This window comes from Myodes glareolus, chromosome 2, assembly GCF_982192425.1.
Source record: "Myodes glareolus chromosome 2, mMyoGla1.1, whole genome shotgun sequence".
Lineage (NCBI taxonomy): Eukaryota > Metazoa > Chordata > Mammalia > Rodentia > Cricetidae > Myodes > Myodes glareolus.
This window is the reverse complement of record NC_142027.1, coordinates 105,967,920-105,989,677: the sequence shown is the minus strand read 5'-3', so window position 1 is coordinate 105,989,677 and position 21,758 is coordinate 105,967,920. Positions and strand designations below refer to the sequence as shown.

The 21,758-nt window shown below is 49.2% G+C and overlaps 1 protein-coding gene across 5 annotated transcripts in view; it reads right to left on the bottom strand.

Annotated features, from left to right (window-relative positions):
* Prkar1b (protein kinase cAMP-dependent type I regulatory subunit beta) overlaps positions 1 to 21,758 on the bottom strand; it is a 120,868-nt gene that overhangs the window by 86,560 nt on the left and 12,550 nt on the right. For 4 of the 5 annotated variants that reach the window (XM_085683170.2, XM_048436953.3, XM_048436955.3 and 1 more), the window contains exons 3-4: positions 11,913 to 12,083; positions 9,846 to 9,937 (exon numbers count right to left, since the gene is read on the bottom strand). In XM_085683170.2, coding sequence (XP_085539296.2) covers positions 9,846 to 9,937; positions 11,913 to 12,083 — 263 coding nt within the window. Of the gene's footprint in view, positions 1 to 9,845; positions 9,938 to 11,912; positions 12,084 to 17,583; positions 17,600 to 21,758 lie in introns of those variants that run through there. The other variant, XM_048436957.3, reaches the window with a different exon arrangement.

Below are 21,758 nucleotides of genomic sequence, written 5' to 3'. Positions count from 1 at the left end.
TCCGGAGCTGTAGCTTTGAAGAGCTGTCACACATACTAAGGTGGACTTGCCTTTGAGTGGTCCCTGGCCCTGTCAGTATCCCCTCACCCACACCCCTGTAAGTGACTCCAATAAACTCATGGGTTCACAAAGCTGAATTCTGATGTAATCATTTGTTAGCTTTGTCATTGGCTGCCCATCTTGGTAGAGTAGATGTTGTGTTTATTACCCAGAATGATCACACAACAATCCACAGTCAGGAAACAGAGATGGGGGCTGGTGTTCAGCTCATTTCTCTCCTTTTTATCCAGTCTAGGACCTCAGCCTAGGGGATGATGCCGCCCATATTCAGGGTGGGGCTTCCCACCTCAGTTAACCTAATCTAGAAACTCCATCACAGACATGCCCAGAGGTTTGCCCCCTAGTGATTCCCGATCCTGTCAAGTTGGCACTCGATATTAGCTATCATAAACGCCAAACAGACAAAGCCACAGGCAAGAGCCACAGCAAGCATGGAGGGCCATGGCCAGGAAGAGCACCAGAGCGCCACACTGTCATTTCCAAACTCTGAGTTAAAGCCGTTCTGGGGTTCTTTCCAGACGAAATCTGCACGGACAGGAAACTACCTTGTGGTTGCAAAGCACTCCATCTGCCACCACCATGAGACCGTCCACTTCGTAGAAAATTCTAGACACGAGGAAAACTACCCTTCTCTTAAAGGTCGTTGCTGGTCATGTAGGCAGCTCTGGGCAGCCCGCTTCATCTCTGTGCTAAATGGCACTATTAACATTCCAACCTCAAGGAAAACCCTGGTAGGCTCTTCAAGATAATGAATACCCATTACAGAGCCATGAGGTCCAGGTCTGGCATCCCAGCTATTTGGTAGTCTGAGGCAGCAGGACAGAAAGTTTAAGGTCTGCCTAGACTACAGAGTAAAGGCCTACCTGGGAAACTTAGCAAGATCTTGCCTTAAAATAAAAAATAAATAAATAAATAAAATAAAGATGCACCATAGAAGTCTATTCTATTCTAGTGCCTGCCTAGAATCCCCCAGTGAGGGGCTGGGGTGTGGTTCAGTGATAGAGCACCTGCCTAGAATTCTCCAGTGAGGGGCTGGAGGTGTGGCTCAGTGGTAGAGCCCCTGCCTAGAATCCCCCAGTGAGGGGCTGGGGTGTGGCTCAATGGTAGAGCCCCTGCCTAGAATCCCCAAGTGAGGAGTTGGGGTGTGGCTCAGCAGTAGAGTACTCACCTAACATGTACAGACCCTAGGTTCAATACCCAATGGTTTAAAACAGAAAAAGAAGGAAGGAAGGAAGGAAGGAAGGAAGGAAGGAAGGAAGGAGAGAGAGAGAAAGAAAGAAAGAAAGAAAGAAAGAAAGAAAGAAAGAAAGAAAGAAAGAAAGAAAGAAAGAAAGAAAGAGAATATGGAGCCAGTATCATTAAAGGCAAGCTTCCAATTACAGATTCTAAGTTCCCATCCAAGTCCCTGGATACAGCCAAAGACTCACTAACCTCAGCCCAGAGCGAACCTGGCTTTATGAAGAAGAAAACTGAATCTGTTTCTGCAGGCCAGTAAGCTTCTCTTCAAATGAGGCCTCGTATTTTTACAAAAATGCTAATTTTGTTTTTCAACACTGCCTGAAAGGGAAGCACAGAGCCTCAAAGCCCTTGCCAGGCTGGAGAGGAGGAAGGGGGTCGCGAAAGCTCCCAGCAGCGGGAGCCAGCTTCCTTGGCTGCATATGACTCGGCAGACAGCGTGTTTTTCCCATCACCTGAGGCCCAGAGCCAATTTGTGCAAAAACAAGCTGCAGCGATAGGCGGGTGGGAGGAAGCGAGACCACACAGATAACAGGAGACAGCTGTGGGAGCCACACTCAGGCCAGAGGCCGCAGTTTTAATTAGAGCAGCAAAAACCGGAGCTACCGGGTGAGGCACCTGGGCACCCTTCTGTTGGCTCAGGTAATGAGGCCCCAGCCGGGGGCGCAACACATGCTGCAAACACGCAATGCTTCCTAATTACCACACTGCCTGGCCCTGAGGGCTCAGTCATGCTCCCTCTTGGGGCATCCTATCAAGCACCTGGGAAGAGACAGGATGGAGCCCCAAGGGCCTCCACCTCCTTCCCGGAGCATCCCAGGGCTTCTGAGTACCATGGGAGCTGTGTTCTGAGGATGCTGGGACTCCAGCCAAGCAGTAACTGTCCCACTTCACTGGGAGGTGTGAGGGCCTGCCTGGCTTCTGACGAAAACACTCAGCAAAAAGATGCATTTGCTGCCACCCTGGGGTACTTGCCAGGAGCATCTTAACTCTGCACAGAGGGGTCAGCAAGGGGCTGGTATTGGGGAGATGACATCCTGGCTCAAGCCCCAACTTGGACACTTGATGCTGAGCCTGGGGCAAAGGGCAAGGGCCCTGGAGTGCTCTTCTGTATATAATGGCCTCTGGAGACCTTCCTTCTGAGTATGGAAGTCTCAAAGACCACAGCATCCTACCAGGTAACTGAGGTCCAGGATAGGGCAGTGAATGACTTCCCAAAGTGGTCTCAGGGTGGCACCAGCACTTTCCCGAGTGCTGAGTCACGATGGGGACTGGCTGCGGGCGCATTTGGCAGCAGAGCCAGCCTCTGAGGAACAAAGAGAAACTCTAGGGGGAAGTTGCCACCACAAATGGTTGCCACCTGGCCACCCAGCCAAAGGACTGGGAGAAGAGTGAGGGCAGCATTGCAGCAGTGACGTGACGGTGGCGATGGTGGTGGTACTTGGTGTGATGGTATGGTAATGGTTTGATAGTCTAATGGTAGCAAATGACAGTGGTGGTGGTGGAGAGATGGCTTAGCTGTAAGAGTGGATACGACTCTTGCAGAGGATAAGAGTTTGATTCCCAACACCCACGTTGGGTGGGCTCACAACTGCCTCTGACTCCAGCTCGAGAGGATCCAAGGCCTCTGACCTTCCTGTGCACACACCCACATACCCACACTTAATTAAAAATTTAAAAGAAAATTTAAAAATTTAAAGTCAGTGGTGGTATTTGTGGTGATGGTGGTAATGGCAGCAATGGTGATGATAGTGATGGCAATCGTGACGATGATAGTGTTGGGGGGGTGGTAGTGATGATAGTGTTAATGCTGCTGAGGATGAGGGTTGTTGTAGAAGGAAAGTGGTGGGCTGCGTTCCCGCCCGGATCCCGGCTAACTTACCCCTGAAATAATTACACGGAAACTGTATTCATTTAAACACTGCCTGGCCCGTTATCTGTAGCATCTTATTGGCTAACTCTCTCCTATTGATTCAACCCATTTTTAATAATCTGTGTCTCACCACAAGGTCGTGGCTTACCAGAAAAGATTCAGCATGTCTGACCTGGCGGCTGGCTGCATGGCACCTGCCTTACTTCCCTTCTTCCCAGCATTCTGTTCTGTCTACTCCACCCACCTATATTCTGACCTATCAGGCCAAGCAGTTTCTTTATTAACCAATGAAAGAAACACATAGACAGATGACCCTCCTCCATCAGAGGGTGGTGATGGTGACAGTAATGCACACGTATACTTTGCTGCTACACTCTTATAGAAATTCTCATAGTAGGTCTTATTACCCTCATTTGACAACGAATCCCAGAGAATGTCATCAAAGTCACAATGTGCACAACTCTCTCTAAAGACATTTTAACACATCTGAAGTTGTAGCTAAGTGTAGTGCAGGAATGCAAGGGAGCTCTAGCCCAGCACCATTATTGGGGCCTCTCCCAGGTCCCTAACACCCAGCAGGGCAAAGCCAGTTCCCTGCATATGGAAGTCACCCCAGGATACAGAGACCCCCGAGTATAGAGTATTTTGGGGTTGCTCCCAGCAGTAGGGAACAGCTCCCTTGGCTGTATATACCCAGGCTTCTCAGTGTCCTATCCCTATTCTGCTGGGGGAAGGAGAGGAGGATATGATCTGTCATCACCGGGGTGACAACACGCTGGAACACTGACTGTCTCTGATGTGTTGTGTTGTCTTCAGCAAAGGACAAGAAAGAAAACTGAAGCCGCAAGTTCACACCCTGTGCAAAAGCCCACAGACAGCCTTCCACAGGAGCCGATGAGAAACACAACTGTTCTAGAACTTATCAACTGAGCATCAGCGCATGTGTGTGTGTGTGTGTGTGCGCGCGCGCACGCACATGCACGCATACACGTGCAGGTGCATCTGTATGGGTACACAGGTGTATGCATGTGTCTGGAGACTCACAGAGACTTCAGCTCTTATTCCTCAGCTTCCATCCATCTTGTTTTTCTGTCTGGCTTGGGGCCAACCAAGTAGAACAGGCTGACCAGCAGTCCCAAAGACCCACCTGTGCCCACCTCTTGCCTCTGCTGGAATTACAAGCATGTGCCACCATACCCCCGTTTTTTATGTGGGATCTAGGGATTGAACTCAAAAGCCCTTTACCCGCCGAGCCATCTCCCCAGTCCTATAACCCTCTCCTATTTTTTTCTTTTTTTTTTCCAAAGTCCATGCAGTAGAATATAACCCTCTTCTAAATAAAAGGATTTAATTGGGTATCACCTTTCCCCTTTTCAAACTTGAGTGTCTCTGATACAGCTTAGAAGAACTCCAGGATAAACTGACAAGAACAAAATCGCTCAGCCCATGACAATGAGCTTGTCTTGACCCTGGATCTGGAGAGAGAGGCCATCAGGAAAGGAGGCACACTTACCCTGCAAGGCATTGTTCACTTTATTCCACTCACGTGGGGAGAATGGGAGGGTGATTGCCGAGACCAGGGCTCAACGCCTACAGACTTGGAACTCTGCCCTTGCCAAACCACAGTGAGCCAGACAGAGCCGCTAAGCCTGGTTTCAAGAAGACAGGGGAAGGCAGTTCTGGGAGCTTCACAGAGCAGCATCATGTGAGAGATTCGGGAGTGGAAGCCTCCCTTAGGACCACTTTCTGGATCCAGCCCCATGGCCAGGAACCAGAGTCTACTGTGTATATATGAAAAGTGAGTTTTCCTCTGTGGAAAACAACAGACCCAGAGCAGACACACATTCCATGTGACCCGTTTCTTCCACGGCCAGCTCTGCAAAGAGGTATCATTAAGCCAGCCATCTGCTTCCTCCACTTCTTGGCCACTTGGCTGGAGATCGCACAATTCTAGAGTGTTATTAGTGACCCGCCTCTGCTATAAATGACCAGACAGAGCAGGAACTTGCTGCCTACAATTGTATATATATCATGGAGCAGGGCTGGAAAGGCCAGGCCAGCTGAAATCAACTATATACCTATACCATGTCCACAAAAAAGTGAATTAGGCCAGGTGTAGTATCCCTACCTACAATTCCAGCCGAGGAATTGTCAGGAAGCCGAGGCAGGAGGATAACAAGTTCAAGGCTCATCTGAGCTGCATAAAGAGACCTTGTCTCAACAAGGCAGAAAGGGGCAGGGGAGATTGTCCAGTGGATAAAGTGCTTGATGTAGAAGCACAAGGACCTGAGTTCAAACCCTGGAACCCTTAAAAAATAACTGGATTTCTTTAATCCTAGCACTCAAGAGATAGAGGCAGGCAGATCTCTGTGAGTTCAAGGCCAGCCTGGTCTACAAGAGCTAGTTCCAGGACAGGCTCCAAAGCTACAGAGGAAACCCTGTCTCAAAAAACAAATAAGCAAACAAACAAAATCCCTTGATTCCAACCGGGATAATTTTAAGTTCCCAAGGTCCCACTCCTAGATGAAGAACCATAGTAGATGGTTGCTGAGAGGAGGGAATCAGTCTTCCCTGGGGAGGAGTCACTGAAAGGCCATCCAGTCCCAAGTGGACAGCCTTAAACACATGTATGGTGCGGGAGAATTGTCTGTATTCTGTCAATCATGTATTTTAATAAAACGTTGATTGGCCAGGCAGGAAGTATAGGTGGGAAAACCAGACAGGAAGAGGGGTGGAGCAAAGAGACTGGGAGTATTCTGGAAGCAGAAGCTCCCTCAGCCACTCCTGCGCAGACCACCGAAGAGACAGCATGTAACTTGCCCAGCTGAGAAAGGTATGGAGCCATGTGGCTAATGTAGATAAGGATAATGGGGTAACATAAGTTATAAGAGCTAATAAGTAGCCTGACCTAATGGGCCAATCAGTTTTATTACTTATAGAGATCTCTGTGTGATTGATTTTTCTTTGGGACTTGCTGGTTGTGGGGTACTGGGCGGGACAGATACCCCAACAAGCTGGCCCCTCATGCTACACATGTACATATGAGTAACACTGAACGGACTCCATAGGGTGTGCGTGTGCGTGTGCGTGTGTGTGTGTGTGTGTGTACGTGTGTGCGTGTGTGCGTGTACATGTGTGCATGTGTGAAATAAATATAGAAAGAATGCCAGGGGGAGTTGGGAAGAGGGAGTTGGAGGGGGAAGAAGGAGGGGTGTAAATGATGTAAATATAGTTTACTCATGTATGGAATTCTTTAAAAATATTACAAATTTAAATTAAATTACACACTTGTAAACCCAGTCCTTAGGAGGCAAAGAGAATGGACTCTGAGGTTCACTGCCCACCCCCGGAGGCTCACTGACTGTCCAGCCTAGACAACTGGGTGAGTTCTAGGCCAATGAGAGACCCTGTCTTAGAAAATCAAGGTATACAGTGCTTGAGGATGACAGCCTAGACTGACCTCTGACCTCTACATGCACATACCCACATAGGTATGTGCACACATACACTTGCACACACACAAGAACATATCCCTGTACATACCCAGAAAACGGGGGACAGAAGAGGCGGCCTGTCTGTGTTGCAATCCACCATGGGACAGGTGAGTTCCTATCTAAGGAGCAGAAGGGGGCCACAGGGGTGCCCATGAAGATCTACCCAGAGTCAAGCAATGGCCCTAGGGTAGTTTGGAGAAAGTCACCTTTCACTTTGAACCCTTCTCTCTGCACCTGCTGAGGTTTGAACTGTGTGAATGCCACACTCATTCAAAGTCAAGTTTCAAATGGCAGTGGAAAAGGACACAAAAGCTCAAGTTAGAACAGGGACAGAGCTGAGGAGATTGCTCAGTCAGTAAAGGGCTTGCCCCCACGAAGTCTGAGTTCAATCCCTAGCACTGAAGTAAGGAGCCAATAATCACAGCACATGCTTGTAATCCCGGCGCTGTGGAGACGGACACAGGTGGATCCCTAAGACTCACTGGCTGGACAGCCTACTTGAATCATTAAGTTCCAGGTTCAGAAGAGGCTGAGTTTCGAAGCACACAATAGATGGATGGATGGATGGATGGATGGATGGATGGATGGTAAGGAATGACCCCCAAGGCTAACCTCTTGTGCACATAAGGACTTGCTCACACATACGGCGGGTGGGAGGGGAAGGGTAGAATATTCAGTCAACTGCTTACCCCTGGTGACCAGAGCCATTTCTCCAGGCAAACACTGCTACCAGCTAGACAGGGGAATTTTGTGACCACCATGGCCAATAACCATGAACTGGCATCTGAATTGAGAATTGCTTTTCTCAACACTTCCAAAAACTCAGAATCAAGAGGTGGAATTAAGGTGTCCAGACTGCCCCCCTCTGAAGCTCTAGGAGAGGCCCTTCCTGCTTCTTAGGGTCCCGTGATGCTAGGCATCCCTTTCTGGGCACCACAACACTCCATCTCCAGTTCTGTGACAGGGAGCCTCCGCATGTGTCCCAATCTTCCCTCACCCCATCCTCGCAAGGGCACATATGCCACTTAGAGTCCCCTAGAAAATCCGAGATCATGCCCACCCGTATCCTCAAGTGTGAGAAAGTAGTCCTCGGAGCCCAACACCCATCATTTCTATCACATTGTCTGTGCCTGCATGGAAGTGTCAAGCATGACTTTGCCTGTGAACTGATAATGTTCCCCTTTGAAAAAGAGGGGGTGGTGCGGGTCACTTGACCCTCATCTGAGATTCCAGCCATTCCTCTGTTTGCGGTTTGCCCTCATTGCATGTGGCCTTACGGGGACAGGGGTGCTAGGATACATAGCCTGGGGAAGGTTAACTGAGGGTCTCCTCCACCCATGCTCTGTAAGTCCAGTGAGCTCACTGAATGCCCAGGGGAGCTTTGGTGAACTTGAACTTTGTCGCTAGACTTAACAGGAGCAGGTAGATGACATTCATAATTTCCCTGGAAATGAATTCTCTCAACATTAAGTTAATTGCATCTGACGTCCTTCTGTGCCATACGAAGGAACATACTCAAGTCCCAGGGTTTGACTCATGTGTGCCTTTGGGGGGGCCTTATTCCCTGCCAAACCAGGGAGGACCATACTGGCTACTTTTCTAGTCAGCACTATCAAATCCCTGACAGAAGCAACTTAAGAGAGAAGTCTTTCATTTCGGCTCACAGTCAAAGGAAGTCAGCTCCCTGTGGCAGGGGAGACGGGATGACCTGGGTGACTCTGCACGGAGGTGGGAGCTGGTGGTTAACATGTTCACATGTTGGTGAATCAGAAATCAGAGAATATGAGCCAAAAGTAAGGGAAAGCTATACCCCCTCCCCAGAGACCCACCTCTGACAATCATGCCCCAGGTCTCGTAGCTTCTTCAAACCCCTACAATACCAACTCCAGCTGAAGATCAAGAGTTCAAACATGTGAGCTGGCAAGATGGTTCAGCAGTAAAGGGGCTTGCTGTCAAGCCTGGTGACCTGAGTTCAATTCCCAGGACTCACAGTGGAAAGAGAGAAACAATTCCTGAAAGCTGTACTCTTACATATGTGCACACCCTCCTCCACACACAGATAGATAGATATATAGATACATACATACATACATACATACACACACATACATACATACATACATACATACACATATACATACATACATGATAGATACATAGATAGAGAGATAGATAGATAGATAGATAGATAGATAGATAGATAGATAGATGATAGATACATAGATAGATAGATACATGGATGGATAGATAGATGGACGGACGGACAGATGGATGGACAGACAGATAAATGTGAACACTGAATAAAAATGCAAACAAAAGTTGGGACACCTAAGTTCATAGGATACATTTCACATTCAAATGCTAACAAAGAGGAGTCACACTGGCTGCCTACGATGGTTGATGTAGACAGAAAAAAAGCCACGTATTTTTGAGATGGGTTTCATGTCATCTTGACTGGCTTCAGGCTAGCTGCGCAGCTGAAAACATGCCTTGAACTTCTGATCCTCCTGCCTCTACCTTCCGAGTGTCAGGATTACAGGTGGGTACCATGCCTTGTTTATGTGAAGCCTCACACTTACACAGCAAGTACTTTATCCATCAAACCGTCTCCCTACCTCCTGCTCTTGCTTTTTGAGACAGGCTCTTGCTCATGTCGATCTGGATGGCCTTGAACTCACAGCAATCCTCCTGCCTCAGCCTCCTGAGTGTTGCGATTACAGGCATACACCACCACACCCAGATAAAACTTTCTGGTTTTTCTAATCGTTTATACAGTGAACTTCCCAAACACAGCCCTGGACCCCTTCCTAGCCCTCAGGTTTCTCGCGATGAAATAACAACTTCCCTCCTACTCTGCTGCTCTGATTGTTTCAGAGAAGACAAGGCCTACACCGGCATATGGAAGATGCTGGAACATTCAGCCACGTGATCAGAGCAAAAGGCGGTATTACTGTATCTTACGACAAGCTGGAGCGTGTGGACGCTGTGAACTCTGACCCAGGACCAGGGCCATGACCCCTGTTCTGGTCCAGATGAGCACACACCTATGTACTGTAGAAACTGCTCCTTCCTCGGGAGCTCACGGGAAGCAATCAATAACCTGCCTCTCCCAAAGCCACCATCCCCATGGCTCCCAGCCGGACTCAGCCAGAGGGCGAGTGTGTAAACCCAGGGACGCCTACCTCCGCTCGTTGTCATCCAGGTGTGAGAAGAGCACATTCTTGGAAATGGCCTTAGCCAGGGCAGTCATGGTCTTATAGTCCTTGGGAATGACCTGGGGAGAAGCCAAGGAACAGACCTTTAAGCCCGAGGACGGAGCTAGCATCCCAAACTTCTGCTAGAAACTAAGGAATAATCCATCCTGGAGCCCCTATCCTGCCATGCTCGTGAGACTAGTATCAGGCCATGCTAAAAGAACAGCAGGGAGTGTCACATGTGTTTCACTTTAAATGAATTTAATTACATTTATTTACATATTGCGGCAGGGTTCATGTGCCATAGTGTTCATACCGCGGTCAAATATCAACCTGCCAGAAGGCAGTTCTCTCTTTCCACCATGTGGATTCTAAGTATCCAATTCAAGTCATTAGGTTCAGTAGCAAGCACGTTTACCTGGATGAGCCATCTTGCTAGTAACCTTTAGAAAAATTTTAAATAAATAAAAAGCAAGAAAACTAGAGCGGCCCAGTAAGAGGCTTGGGCAAAGTCTAATCTTTAGAGTTTGGAACTGTTTGGGGCATGTGGCTCTTTAGAACTTCACAGCCAACCTAAAAGGTGCCAGAAGACACGCAGGACCTTTTGTTGTTGTTGTTGTTTTAATCTCACTGAATTTGTAGAAAGATGATAAGCAGTTGTTTAAATATTAGAAAGCTGGAAGTGTAGTAATATAGTGCTTGCCTAGAATCCCCCAGTGAGGGGCTGGGATGTGGCTCAGTGGTAGAGCACCTGCCTAGAATCCCCCAGTGAGGGGCTGGGGTGTGGCTCAGTGGTAGAGCACCTGCCTAGAATCCCCCAGTGAGGGGCTGGGATGTGGCTCAGTGGTAGAGCACCTGTCTAGAACTCCCCAGTGAGGGGCTACAGTGTGGCATAGTGGTAGAGCATCTAGGCAGATTCTCTACCACTAAACTACCACGCCCCTAGTCCCTCACTCTAGAGTTCTGGGCAAACACTCTATACTGCTCCATGACCCTCACCCATTGAGCTGTGGAAGCCCTACTGGATCCATGATGGATAAGTTGCATCCATGTTTTAATCTGATCTCTAGCTTTCTTAGATGACCTTCTCCTGTTCCAGGACCTTGTCAGGTAACATTCAGTACCCTCTCCCCTTGGTCTCCTCTGATCTGTGACGTCTCACTGTTCTCTGCTTTTGACGGCCCTGGAACTGGGCACCGCGTGGCACTCTCTGCCTGTGGCCCTGGACTATGGAACAATCTGAAGCTTTGCACTCAGTCAAACTGTAGCTCTGCGAGTGGGGAAGAAGACCACAGAGCGGAAGTGCTCAGAGGACTTTCTTTTGTTCTGATCTTCTGTGTAGCCCAGGCTGGCCTACATCGCAGGCATGCATCACCATACCCAGCAGCTTCCGGATGGATTTTACCATAATGCCAATGTTAGCTTTTATCCTCCACCATACAGTATTAAATCCTGGGACAAAGGCAGCATGGGGTGGGTATGTAGAGGCTGCGGTGTTTCTGTTTCTCAAGATGAGAAGCATGTATGCTGACGAGGGTGACAGCTGCACAGCGCTGTGAGCAATCAGCACTACCCAGCTAGGCAGCTGAAAATGACTAAACCGGTACAATACGCTGGGCTGTGTCTCCCAAAATCCCTCGTGGAACCCCTGAAGCTCCCTTGCGGTGGGATTTGCAGGCCAGGCCTGTGTGAGATGTTTAGGCTGGTAAGGTGTGAGGGTGGAATCCAGGCCTCATAACTTAGTGCCCTTAATGGAGACTAAAAGGCACGCAGCAGGACAGAACTACAACCTGTCTTGTTCTGGAGAACCCATCCCTCTTCTCCCCAAGATCATTCAAGTCTTAAAACCATAGGGAGCTGCTGAGACACCCACCCCCGCCAGAAAAGCCACGCCAAACACTACTTAGTTCATAGTGGCAATGGTGACAGTAATCCTACACATCATCAAATCTCCCATCCCGTGGGGCCCCATGCTCTACGCAGACAGGCAATCTAGACCATCAGGGCTCACAGGGACATCCCTGGCGTGTGTGGAAATACAATGGGGTTCTTTACCTTCCTCACATAGGAGACAGCATCCTCCTCGGTGTAAACCTCAGCACTCACACCACCCCGTCGGCGGCGCGCCTTTACCACAGGGTTCGGGGGTACTGGGGAGACCTCCTCATCATGGGAATCAGACTGTGAGTTTGACTTCTGCCGAGCCAGGATCTGCCTGTTTTCCTCCTGTAAGAGAAGAAAGGGAAGGGGAGAAATTGGCTGTCACCTGAATGTGGTGACTGAGACCATCATCCCAGCCACTCAGGAGGCTGACACAGGAGGATCAGAAAATTCAAGGCCAGCCTAGACCGAAACTGAGATCCTTGTCTCAAAAAGTCAGAAGGGAACTGGGGATGTAAGTTCAATGGTAGAACAATACCTGCCTAGAATTCCCCAGTGAGGGGCTGGAGTATGACTCAGTGGTAGAGCACTTGCTTAGAATCCTCCAGTGAGGGGCTGGGGTCATAGCTCTACACTAGAGCACTGGCTTAGCATGTCCAAGGCCCTTTACCCACTATCTCCAAGAAAAGAAGACAAGACCACGCCAAAGAGCAACTGTCAGAGCAAAGCCTCGCCTGAGAGTCCTGCTCATGGAGTCAGGGTCCCCAGGGTCTTCAGGATGAAGCAAGAGACTCACACCTCACTCCACAAGTTCCTCCGGTTCATCATCAGCCCTGGAGGACCCGTTCCCTCAGGTGCCATTGATGTCTCTTCTCCTACCGCCCCTGGTGGTGAAAGCCATCACTTCAGGACCTATAACCACTGTGGTTAGCCCCTCTCTCTACGAACCCTCCAGACAATGGTCCGAACCCTCCAGACAATGGTCCGTCTCCTGTCAGGCCCTGGGCATCTCCACATTACCTTACTCTCAAATGGGCAACTCTGCCAGTCACAATGCCCACCTCAGACCCTCTTCCCTTCATTCCTGTAATGACAAAGCTTGTTTCTGAGCCTGATCCTGGTGCTTCTGATATTCTGAGGCCACCACTGAGTGTTTTACACCCTACGGGGTACTCCACCCATCCTAAACCTTGGTCATCCACCCGGAGTCAACAGGACCAATCTGTGCTGTCTCACTCTGCCCCCACCATATGGCCATTCGCTGCTCCCTCTAATGGTTGGTTGCTCGACCCCAGGGCCTTAGCGCTTGCTGATCTGGAATCCTAGCATGCCTAGAGCGTCATGTGTCCTCACTTGCCATCTGGAGGTCTGTGTTCTATCATTACTTATACTGCAGTGGCCTAATGACAGAAAACAAATAGTGTTCCCTCTCTAAATCCATGTCCATCTCAAACCTCACCGAGAAATCCATTTCTCCACATTAAAAAAAAAATCGTGTCTAAGGATGAGATTCAACAAGATCATAGATGATCTAAACAGACCCCCCAACTCTGATGGAAATATATTTGTAAAATCCAGGGAAGACGATATCAAGACAGGGAGAAGATGGAGGTGGAGATTGGAGTAACGCACCTACAAGCTGTACTGTGGGACATCAGAACCACCAGTGGCAAGAAGAACCCTCTCCAGACCCTGTGAGGAGCACAACCCTGTGACTCCTATCCTCAAGAGTCCTGGCCTCCACAGCCCTGAGGCTGCCTCAGAGAATCAGCCCTGGCTTAGGGGAAAACATGCTAGAGAGTTGCCCCCTCTGCCCTTACCCCCAGGGAGCACATGAGTCCCAGGAAGCTGGTTCTTGCTCAGGCTGTGATCTGTCCTCCTTCATGTATGCCTCACCCTGATCTCAATAGTGGTCACCTTCTCTGAACCTCCAGAGATGGGTCTCAGTAGTGGGGGATGCTCAACCTGAACCCCAATTCTGCAGGGAGAAGTGGAGCCCAGAAGAGGTGGGCAACCCATTCTACCCATTCATGCCCCTTCCTCACTCCCTGACCCCTGATAGCTCTTTCAACAGCCCTACCCAGAGCACTCCCAGAACCTTGAATGCCCCCCCCCCACCATTCATCTCCAGCTTCGTCAGGAGTCTTCTGAGTAGAACAAGATGGCAGGAGGTCCTTCATTTTTCTTAGAGAGGGCCGTGACCATCCCACAATCCACGGTGTCACCTCCTGTCCTCTATCAACTGCAGTCTGGAAATATTAAATGGAAATTTCTAGAACTGAAGAGTTCCTATGTTGTTTGTTGTTGTTGTTTGATCATTTTTACAGTGCTAGCAATGGAACCCAGGGCTTGACACATGCTAAGTTAGCTCTCTACTACTGAGCCATGCTCCAGCCTCTCACTGGGGGATTCTAGGCAGGGGCTCTACTACTGAGCCATGCTCCAGCCTCTCACTGGGGGATTCTAGGCAGGGGCTCTACTACTGAGCCACTCTCCAGCCCCTCACTGGGGGATTCTAGGCAGGAGCCTTACCACTGAGTCATACTCCAGCCTCTCATTGGGGGACTCTAAGCAGGTAATCAACTGTAGTGATATGTCATTTGTATTTTAATAGATAAAACTTGCCTGAAGATCAGAGAGTAAAACAGCCCCACTGGTCAGCCTTACAGACCAGGCAATGGTGACACACACCTTTACTCCCAGTAGCTTCACTAGTTTGCCAGAGACCCGGGAGGTGGTATTACACACCTTTAACCCCAGTCCTAGGGAGGAATATAAAATGGGAAGAGACAGCTCTCAGACATAGTTTCATTCTGAGATTCCTGGAGGCAGGGCCTCCATTTCAGACTGAAGTAGAGGTAAAAACCAATGGCTTGTTATTTTGCTTTTCTGACCTTCAGGTTGAACCCCAATATCTATCTCTGGGTTTTTATTAGACATGCTACAATCCACCACTGAACCATGCCTCTAGCCCTATGTTTGCTTTTGTTTTGAAACAGGGTCTCACTACGTTGCCCATGCTGGTCTTGAACCCATAATCAGCCTCAGCCCCTGAAATAGCTGGGTTTACTTCTCACCCTCTTCCCCACAACCCTCATGTCTTCTTTCAGCTCTTGAAACATTGCCAGTCCAGAGCCCTTCCTGTGTCATCAATATGACAAGAGTCTTCTACCAGACTGGAGGCCCATGGATTCCCCCAGTGCATCACTGGTGGGTATGGAACTAGGTTGGTAGATTGATGGACTGGTTGCCTTCTCACCAATGCCTTCGAATTAATAGTCCCAGACAGAACCCACCCAGTCAAAGGCTGAGACCACAGCTCCAAGATGCCCATCTTTAGATACACAGTGTGTAGGATCCTGGAAGATGGCTGTAGTGCCAGGCAAAGCCAAGGCTGGGTCCCTTCTTGTGATTCTAAATCTCCCACCATAACTTTAAAAGAAAGAGAGAAAGGAAGGAAGGAAGGAAGGAGGGAAAGAAGGAAGGAAGGAAGGAAGGAAGGAAGGAAGGAAGGAAGGAAGGAAGGAAGGAAGAAAGAAAGAAAGAAAGAAAGAAAGAAAGAAAGAAAGAAAGAAGGAAAGAAAGAAAGACAGAAAAGCTGACTGTGATAACTCAAGGTACCTTAGCTTCCTGCTGGCTATGAGGGGTTTGTAACAACCTAGGCTGTTCCTGTAAGAGCAGGATTAGGGGTGTGACTCAGATAGAATGCTTGCTTTCAGAAGGCCCTGGGTTCCATCCCCAGCACCACGTAAAGCAGTGCACCTGAAATCCCAGTACTCAGAAGGTAGAGGAAGGAGAATCGGGAATTTAAGGGCAGACTCCACTACATAGCAAATTCAGAGCCAGCTTGCAATATACATGAGATCCGGTCTAAAACAAAAACAGGGCCCTAACATGGAAAATTCCAGCTGACCTTTGTGGGAATTGGAGCATAGGAGACCTTGTCAAACAGACCTGAGCAGGCATGGCTGCACCAGGGATGCCAGGGCTCAGCCAAGCCCCGCCAGCACCGTCTAGAACTCCCAACCTCATCTTTCTGACATGTGACAGCTGAGGCCCCCTCCTCCCAGAGGTGGGTGCAACGGGCTACCTGCCTCTCTAAACAAAGGTTCCACATCTCCACCTATCGGCATGGCCAGGAGACGGGGCCCATCACCCACCCTGGCACTTCATTACCCTAACTGGCTGAATCTCAGCGCCTCCGATCAGTGGATCCTGAACACCCAGCCAGGAAACCACAAAGAACACTCACCGCAGTTCTACAAAGCTGTTTAAAAATATCTCTTACAGAATTTCCCGCAAGAAGACAGCAGGTGGGTGAGGCCCCTCCCCTCCCTCCAGACACTCCACTCTAACGATAGTACATTAAGTATGCGCATATATAAAATCGACACCACCGAGGGGAATGGGAGAGACACCCGCCATCAAGAAGTTTCAGGAGATTCCTGGGAAAAGGACAGGCAACCAGGGAGTGGGATCCAGGACAGACGTGGGCTTCCCTGGCTTCAGGAAAGCAGTGGTGTGCCCTGCAGAACTCCTGGAACACAATGGAGCCCAGAGCAGACCCCAGATGAGGACGGTAGGACCAAAATTCAGACCCTGGGCTGGCCCTGCACCCGCTCCGGCTCCGCAGGCTCTCATTGCTTCTCTTGGCTTAGTTTTTATTATGGAAATGTTCAAGATAATATAAAAGTATGACTCACCAAACACCCAGAGCCCAGATCTACCCAGGATCAAAGGAGACCCATTCCTCTCCCACTCCCCCTTAGTCACACACCAGAAGAGGACCTAACACGCCACCACGCAATTTGAAGGAGCAACATGTCATGAGGAAAATAAAGTTCTGCTTGCCAGTTTGTTGACATAAACAACATCGAAATAAATAATGTATTGCAGAAATGATACCTCCACCACCACACACCCCCAAACCAGGCTTCGTGAGGAAGGATGGTTTATCCAGTGTGGCAGAGGTTTACGTCCTAGGATAAGCCAGCAGCACAACGTCTAATGGGCAGCTCTCCCATGCTCCTGAGAGCCCAGTTCTGGGTGGCCTCAGGATCTTTATCTCTCACACACACAAACACACACACACACACACACACACACACACATGCACGCACGCACGCACACACATGCACACATATTACATTGGAAGGTGAAGATCTGGAGAAATCCCAGCAACAGTCAGACCTGGTAGAACATGTTTGCCTGTCCTCCCAGCACCGTCAGCACTGGGGAGGCTGAGACAGAAAGACCACGAGTTTCAGGCCAACCTGAGCTGCACAGCAAGACCCAATCCCAAGAAACAAAACAGCAGGGTGGGGGAAATGTAGCTCTACTGGTAAAGTGCTTGTTTAGCATGCATGAGGAGCTGGGTTTGATCCCCAGCACCTCACAAACAGAGAATGATGGAAGTAGAACTCCAGGGGGCCTGTTCTACATAGTGAGTTCCAGAACAGCCAGGAGTATGGAAAGAGACACTGTCTCAAAAATCAAAAATAGAAAGCAAATAAACAAAAGAAAAAATATACAGGCCCAGAAAGGGGTTCCAAGAACAAATTATATTCTTGTAGGAAACATCTGAATTGCGGGACGCTCCAACCCTCCTACTCCATCCCATTCATCCAGAGGAGTGAGAACCTGAGGGCAGCTGTGAGGGAAGCTTCCACCCAGGCCCTCGGGATGAAGGCTGGGCCTCCTGGACGCTGAAAGGAGGCTGGCTCAGAAGCCCTGTGGTATGAGTGCAGCCCCCAGCATTAGCGGCTGACTCATCTCTACATCCCGTGCCTTCCCCGCACGGTGAAACACATTGTCTATGCCCATTCTCTACAGACCTATCACGCACCAGGCTTGGTGAGCCTACGTCCCACTCAGATCTCGGGGTTGAACTGTAGGTGGGGGCAGTGTGTGCTCCACTGATTACTGGCTACCTCATCTCACGCAGAGCCTGACGTTCTAGAACCTCAGGCCAAGCCACATCACACTGTCCTGTTGCCTTGACAACCAACCTCAGCATCTCTGAGCTGACTGCTATTCTCTTCTATCTCTCCCCGTCAGAACGAATCAACAATTAATCCTGGAAATACCTTGTACACTCAGATGGGTCATTGCTGAGGGGTGTGTGTGTGTGTGTGTGTGTGTGTGTTTGTGTGTGTGTGCGCGCGCACATGAGGAGGACGAAAGACAACCTAAGCTCTCAGGTGCTGTTCACTGCTTTTTTGTTTTGTTTTGTTTTGTTTTTGTTTGTTTGGTTTTTTTTTCTGTTTTGTTTGAGACTGTGTCTCTCCCTGGCCTGGAACTCATCAAGCAGGCTAGGTAGGCTGCCCAGCAAAGCCAGCTGTCTCAGCCTCCTCCGTGCTAGGTTGCAACGGTCCATAACCAAGGGTTCTGGAAACTAAACTCAGGTCCTTACAGTTACAAGCACTTTTATCAACTGAGCTATCTCTCCAACCCTACTACTGGCCTTTTGCTGTTGTTTTGGTTTTATGGTTGGTTTGTTGGTTTGTTTAGTTTGAGACAGGGTCTCAGATGCAGCCCAGGTTGGCCTCAGGTTTACTATGTACTTCAGGTTGGCTTTGAACTCCTCCTGCCTTGGGCTGTGGACTGCTGGGATGACAGATGTGTGCTAGCCACCCAGTTTATCTGAGCAGGCAGAGGCTGTGGGTAACGATCCCCTCCACAGAAACCACCAAGTACACTCATTAGCCATTCCCACCTAGACCAGACCTCCTAGCGAGTGACGTCTTCTGTGGCCCGAGTGACAGGCTCTGGGCCTTTGTTTTTATAAGAGGTTTAAAATCACAACTGTGAACGCTATAAATACAGCACAAGGATAGAACTCTGAGAGCGATTTCATTGATAGGAAACCTCTGCCCCTGCCTTCAATGGCAGATTTTCCTTTTCTGGAAACTTCATATCAATGAAATCACTCACACATGGTCTCCTGTGCCTGTCTGGCTTCTTTCACTAAGTTTTGTGTTTCCAGAGTTCATCCATCTTGTTTCTTTTCATGGATGAGTCATATTTCATTACAGTCTATCGGTGTTTTCTTCCTTTCGGGGCTGACTAATATTCCATTATGCGGGTGTAACCACAGTTTGTTCAGTCCTTCATCTACTGGTGAATCTTAGCTCCCATGAGCAATACTGCTGCAAGCATCCGTGCACAGACAGATGTGTCTCATACCTGACTGCCTTCAGAGCTTCGGGTATTCTCTCAGATGCAGAGTGGCTGAGCCATGCGTGCAATAAAGGAGGTTCCTTTTTAAAATTACATTTGTTCACGTTTAAATTGCTTTTATCACTTTTTAAAATGACATTTACTTGTAGGGGAATGAGTATGCATGCTGCAGCATATGTATGTGGGGGTCACAGGACACCGTGGGGGAGTTGGTTCCCCCCTTCCATCCCGGAGACTGAACTCAGGTCGTGAGACTTGGCTGCAGTCTCTTTCACCCACTGAGTAATCTTGCCAGCCCCAATCAATGTTCCACTTTTTGAGAAACTGCTGGACTCTTCTCCAGTAGTTATACTGTTTTATATCAGTAACATTGTGAGGCCCCAATTCCTCCACCCTGTCACCAACATGTTACTTTCTGGTGTTTTGTTTTTATTTTTTTATTTTTTTGGTGTTTTGTTTTTAATATGGCTGACAGGAGTTGATCTTTGGATGCCTTGACTTTGTGAGAACGATGAGACTCAGACGTTGTTATGACCTGGGCCAGAGACAGAAGACCCTGTCTGGACAAGACCCCAAGAATCCTATAGAATTGTCCCCAAAGGGACAAACCTGCCACCTGGAACCAATGGCCCTTAGCAAGGGAAGAAGTGGAGAGAGACATGAATCTTCCCTATGTGGGGCTCCAAGCCCTGTGGCCGGTAACTCCTAGGAATGTCTAATGGCCCAGCTTAGAGCCACTTCCAGCAAGAAGATTTTATATGGCTCCCTTCATTCCTCTACCCACTTCTAAAGCATTCTTATCCAATTGATTCATGGCTTTGAGACAGACAAAATGATCTGCGTCTCTATACGATTTTGTTTAGGAAGAGGTTACTATAAAATGGTGCTAAGAAACAGTTCTCATGGGTCAGCAAGGTAGATTAGTGCATAAAGGGGTTTACCATCAAGCCTGACAACCTGAGTTCAGTCCCTGGGACCTACATTTTCGAAGAAGAGAACCAATTCTTGCAAACTGTCCTCTGACCTCCATCTGTCTGGCTAGGTAAGCAGTTGCATGAAACCCACCACTGTACCCAACCAGTCTTCCCTCAGTGGGGTCTTTTCTTAGCTACTTTGTTTTTGGTGTTGACTGCGGTGAGGACTAAACCCAGGGCTTCACGCTTGCCCAGAGGGTTTCATGCTTGCTGGGCATGCGCTCTGTCACGGAGTTCCATCCTAGCCTTGTGCACACTTTCTACCTTGCTCACTGGGAGACCAGGCAGAGCTGGTGGTGACACAGAGGAGACAGTAGCAGCTCCAAAGCGGAAGTGATGACCCAGGTAGTTCCAGGGGCTACGGTAGCAAAGGGATGTCTGCAAAGCTTAGAGGCCAGGGGCAGGAATCAGGAAGCACAGGCTCCAGTCACAGAACTCTGAGGAATTGCTAAGACTCAGAGGCTGAGGGTCCTGACACCCAGGACCCAAGAGCGCTAACACTCACACCCAAGGCCAGTTCGGCAGAGATACCAGCAGACACTGCTCTCTGGTGCTACTGCCCCCCTGTGGCAGCAACCGGTGGAGGTTGGGGGGTACAATAGCTGCTACGTGGAGAGGTTAAAGCCCAGATCAGAGAGCCACCAAGCATGAACATCTTAGAACCATCCCTGCTCTTGCTGTAGGGCTCTGAGACACCGCCTCTGCCCACCCAGCCTCTAGGTTTTAGGTGCCCAAGAGCCCAGGATGGCTACCCACAATTCCAGTCTTGGTAGAGCAGCCAACTCATTTGTACCAGCATGTGTGCTTTACTTTATTGAGTATAAGCCCCACTCTGTCTCAGAAACACAGTGTCAGACTACTGCAAACACCAGTGGAGAAAGTGAATGGATGAATGGATGAATGAATGAATGAATGAATGAATGAAAAGGCAACATTCTGCATCACATAAGCCTTCACAATACGAGCTACCCCTCAAGCCATCCAGCTACCCTGTGATGAGGGGGATCAGGAATGAAGATGCAGGGGATCACAGTGCCCCCCCCTGTAAGGAACTCCTGAAAGCCCTTCCACAATGGGTGAGAATTTAAAGAAAAAAAAAGTGTGCAATGGCTGAGTCATAATGGCCTTGGTTATGTGATGGAGGCAGTGACAAATTCTGGTTTCATGGGTCCTTAGTGCGGCTGTGATGAGACAAATCACCGTTGCCAGATCCAATTGGAAACATTTAGATATTCATGGGTCTGTCTGTGCCTACCAGTGGCTCCTGGTTCAGGACAGAGTGTGGCTCCACTCCCCGAAGTCCTCCCTTGGGGACCCTAGATACAAGCACACACCATCATAAACACATCACCAGGGCCTCACTCTCTAGGTGACACGACTGGTCCTGGCATCTCAACAGACAGGGGTCAATCTGAGCAGGATACAGGTGCTCCAAAACATCAAAGCCACAGGTTTCTGGAGTCATCAGGATGAAGAGGGTGGGGCCGAGTGCCAGGCAATCTCTCCCAGCCTTGCCTCCTGCTTGGCCTCTGGCCAGTACCAGCATACTCCCCTGAAACCCCCATTCCCACTTAAGAGTTCTGGACTGCCTCTGGCTTTTCAGACCCCACCCTTCCTGTCTCCCGTTTTTTACCCTAAAGCAGGACAGTGAAGGTCAAGGGTTAGAGCAGGCTTTCCCAGACAAAGGAATTTTCCTAACAAGTGTGGGAACGAGTTTCCAGAAAGCTCCTTCAGAATTTACCTAGGAATGAAGTGGGAGGGGTGAACTTCCCCATCCTGCCCCCAGGGACCAGTCCACTTCCTGGGCTCCGAATGGTGTTCTCGGACTTAGCTGACCACAGTCTTCCTACATACCCAGGACAAAACC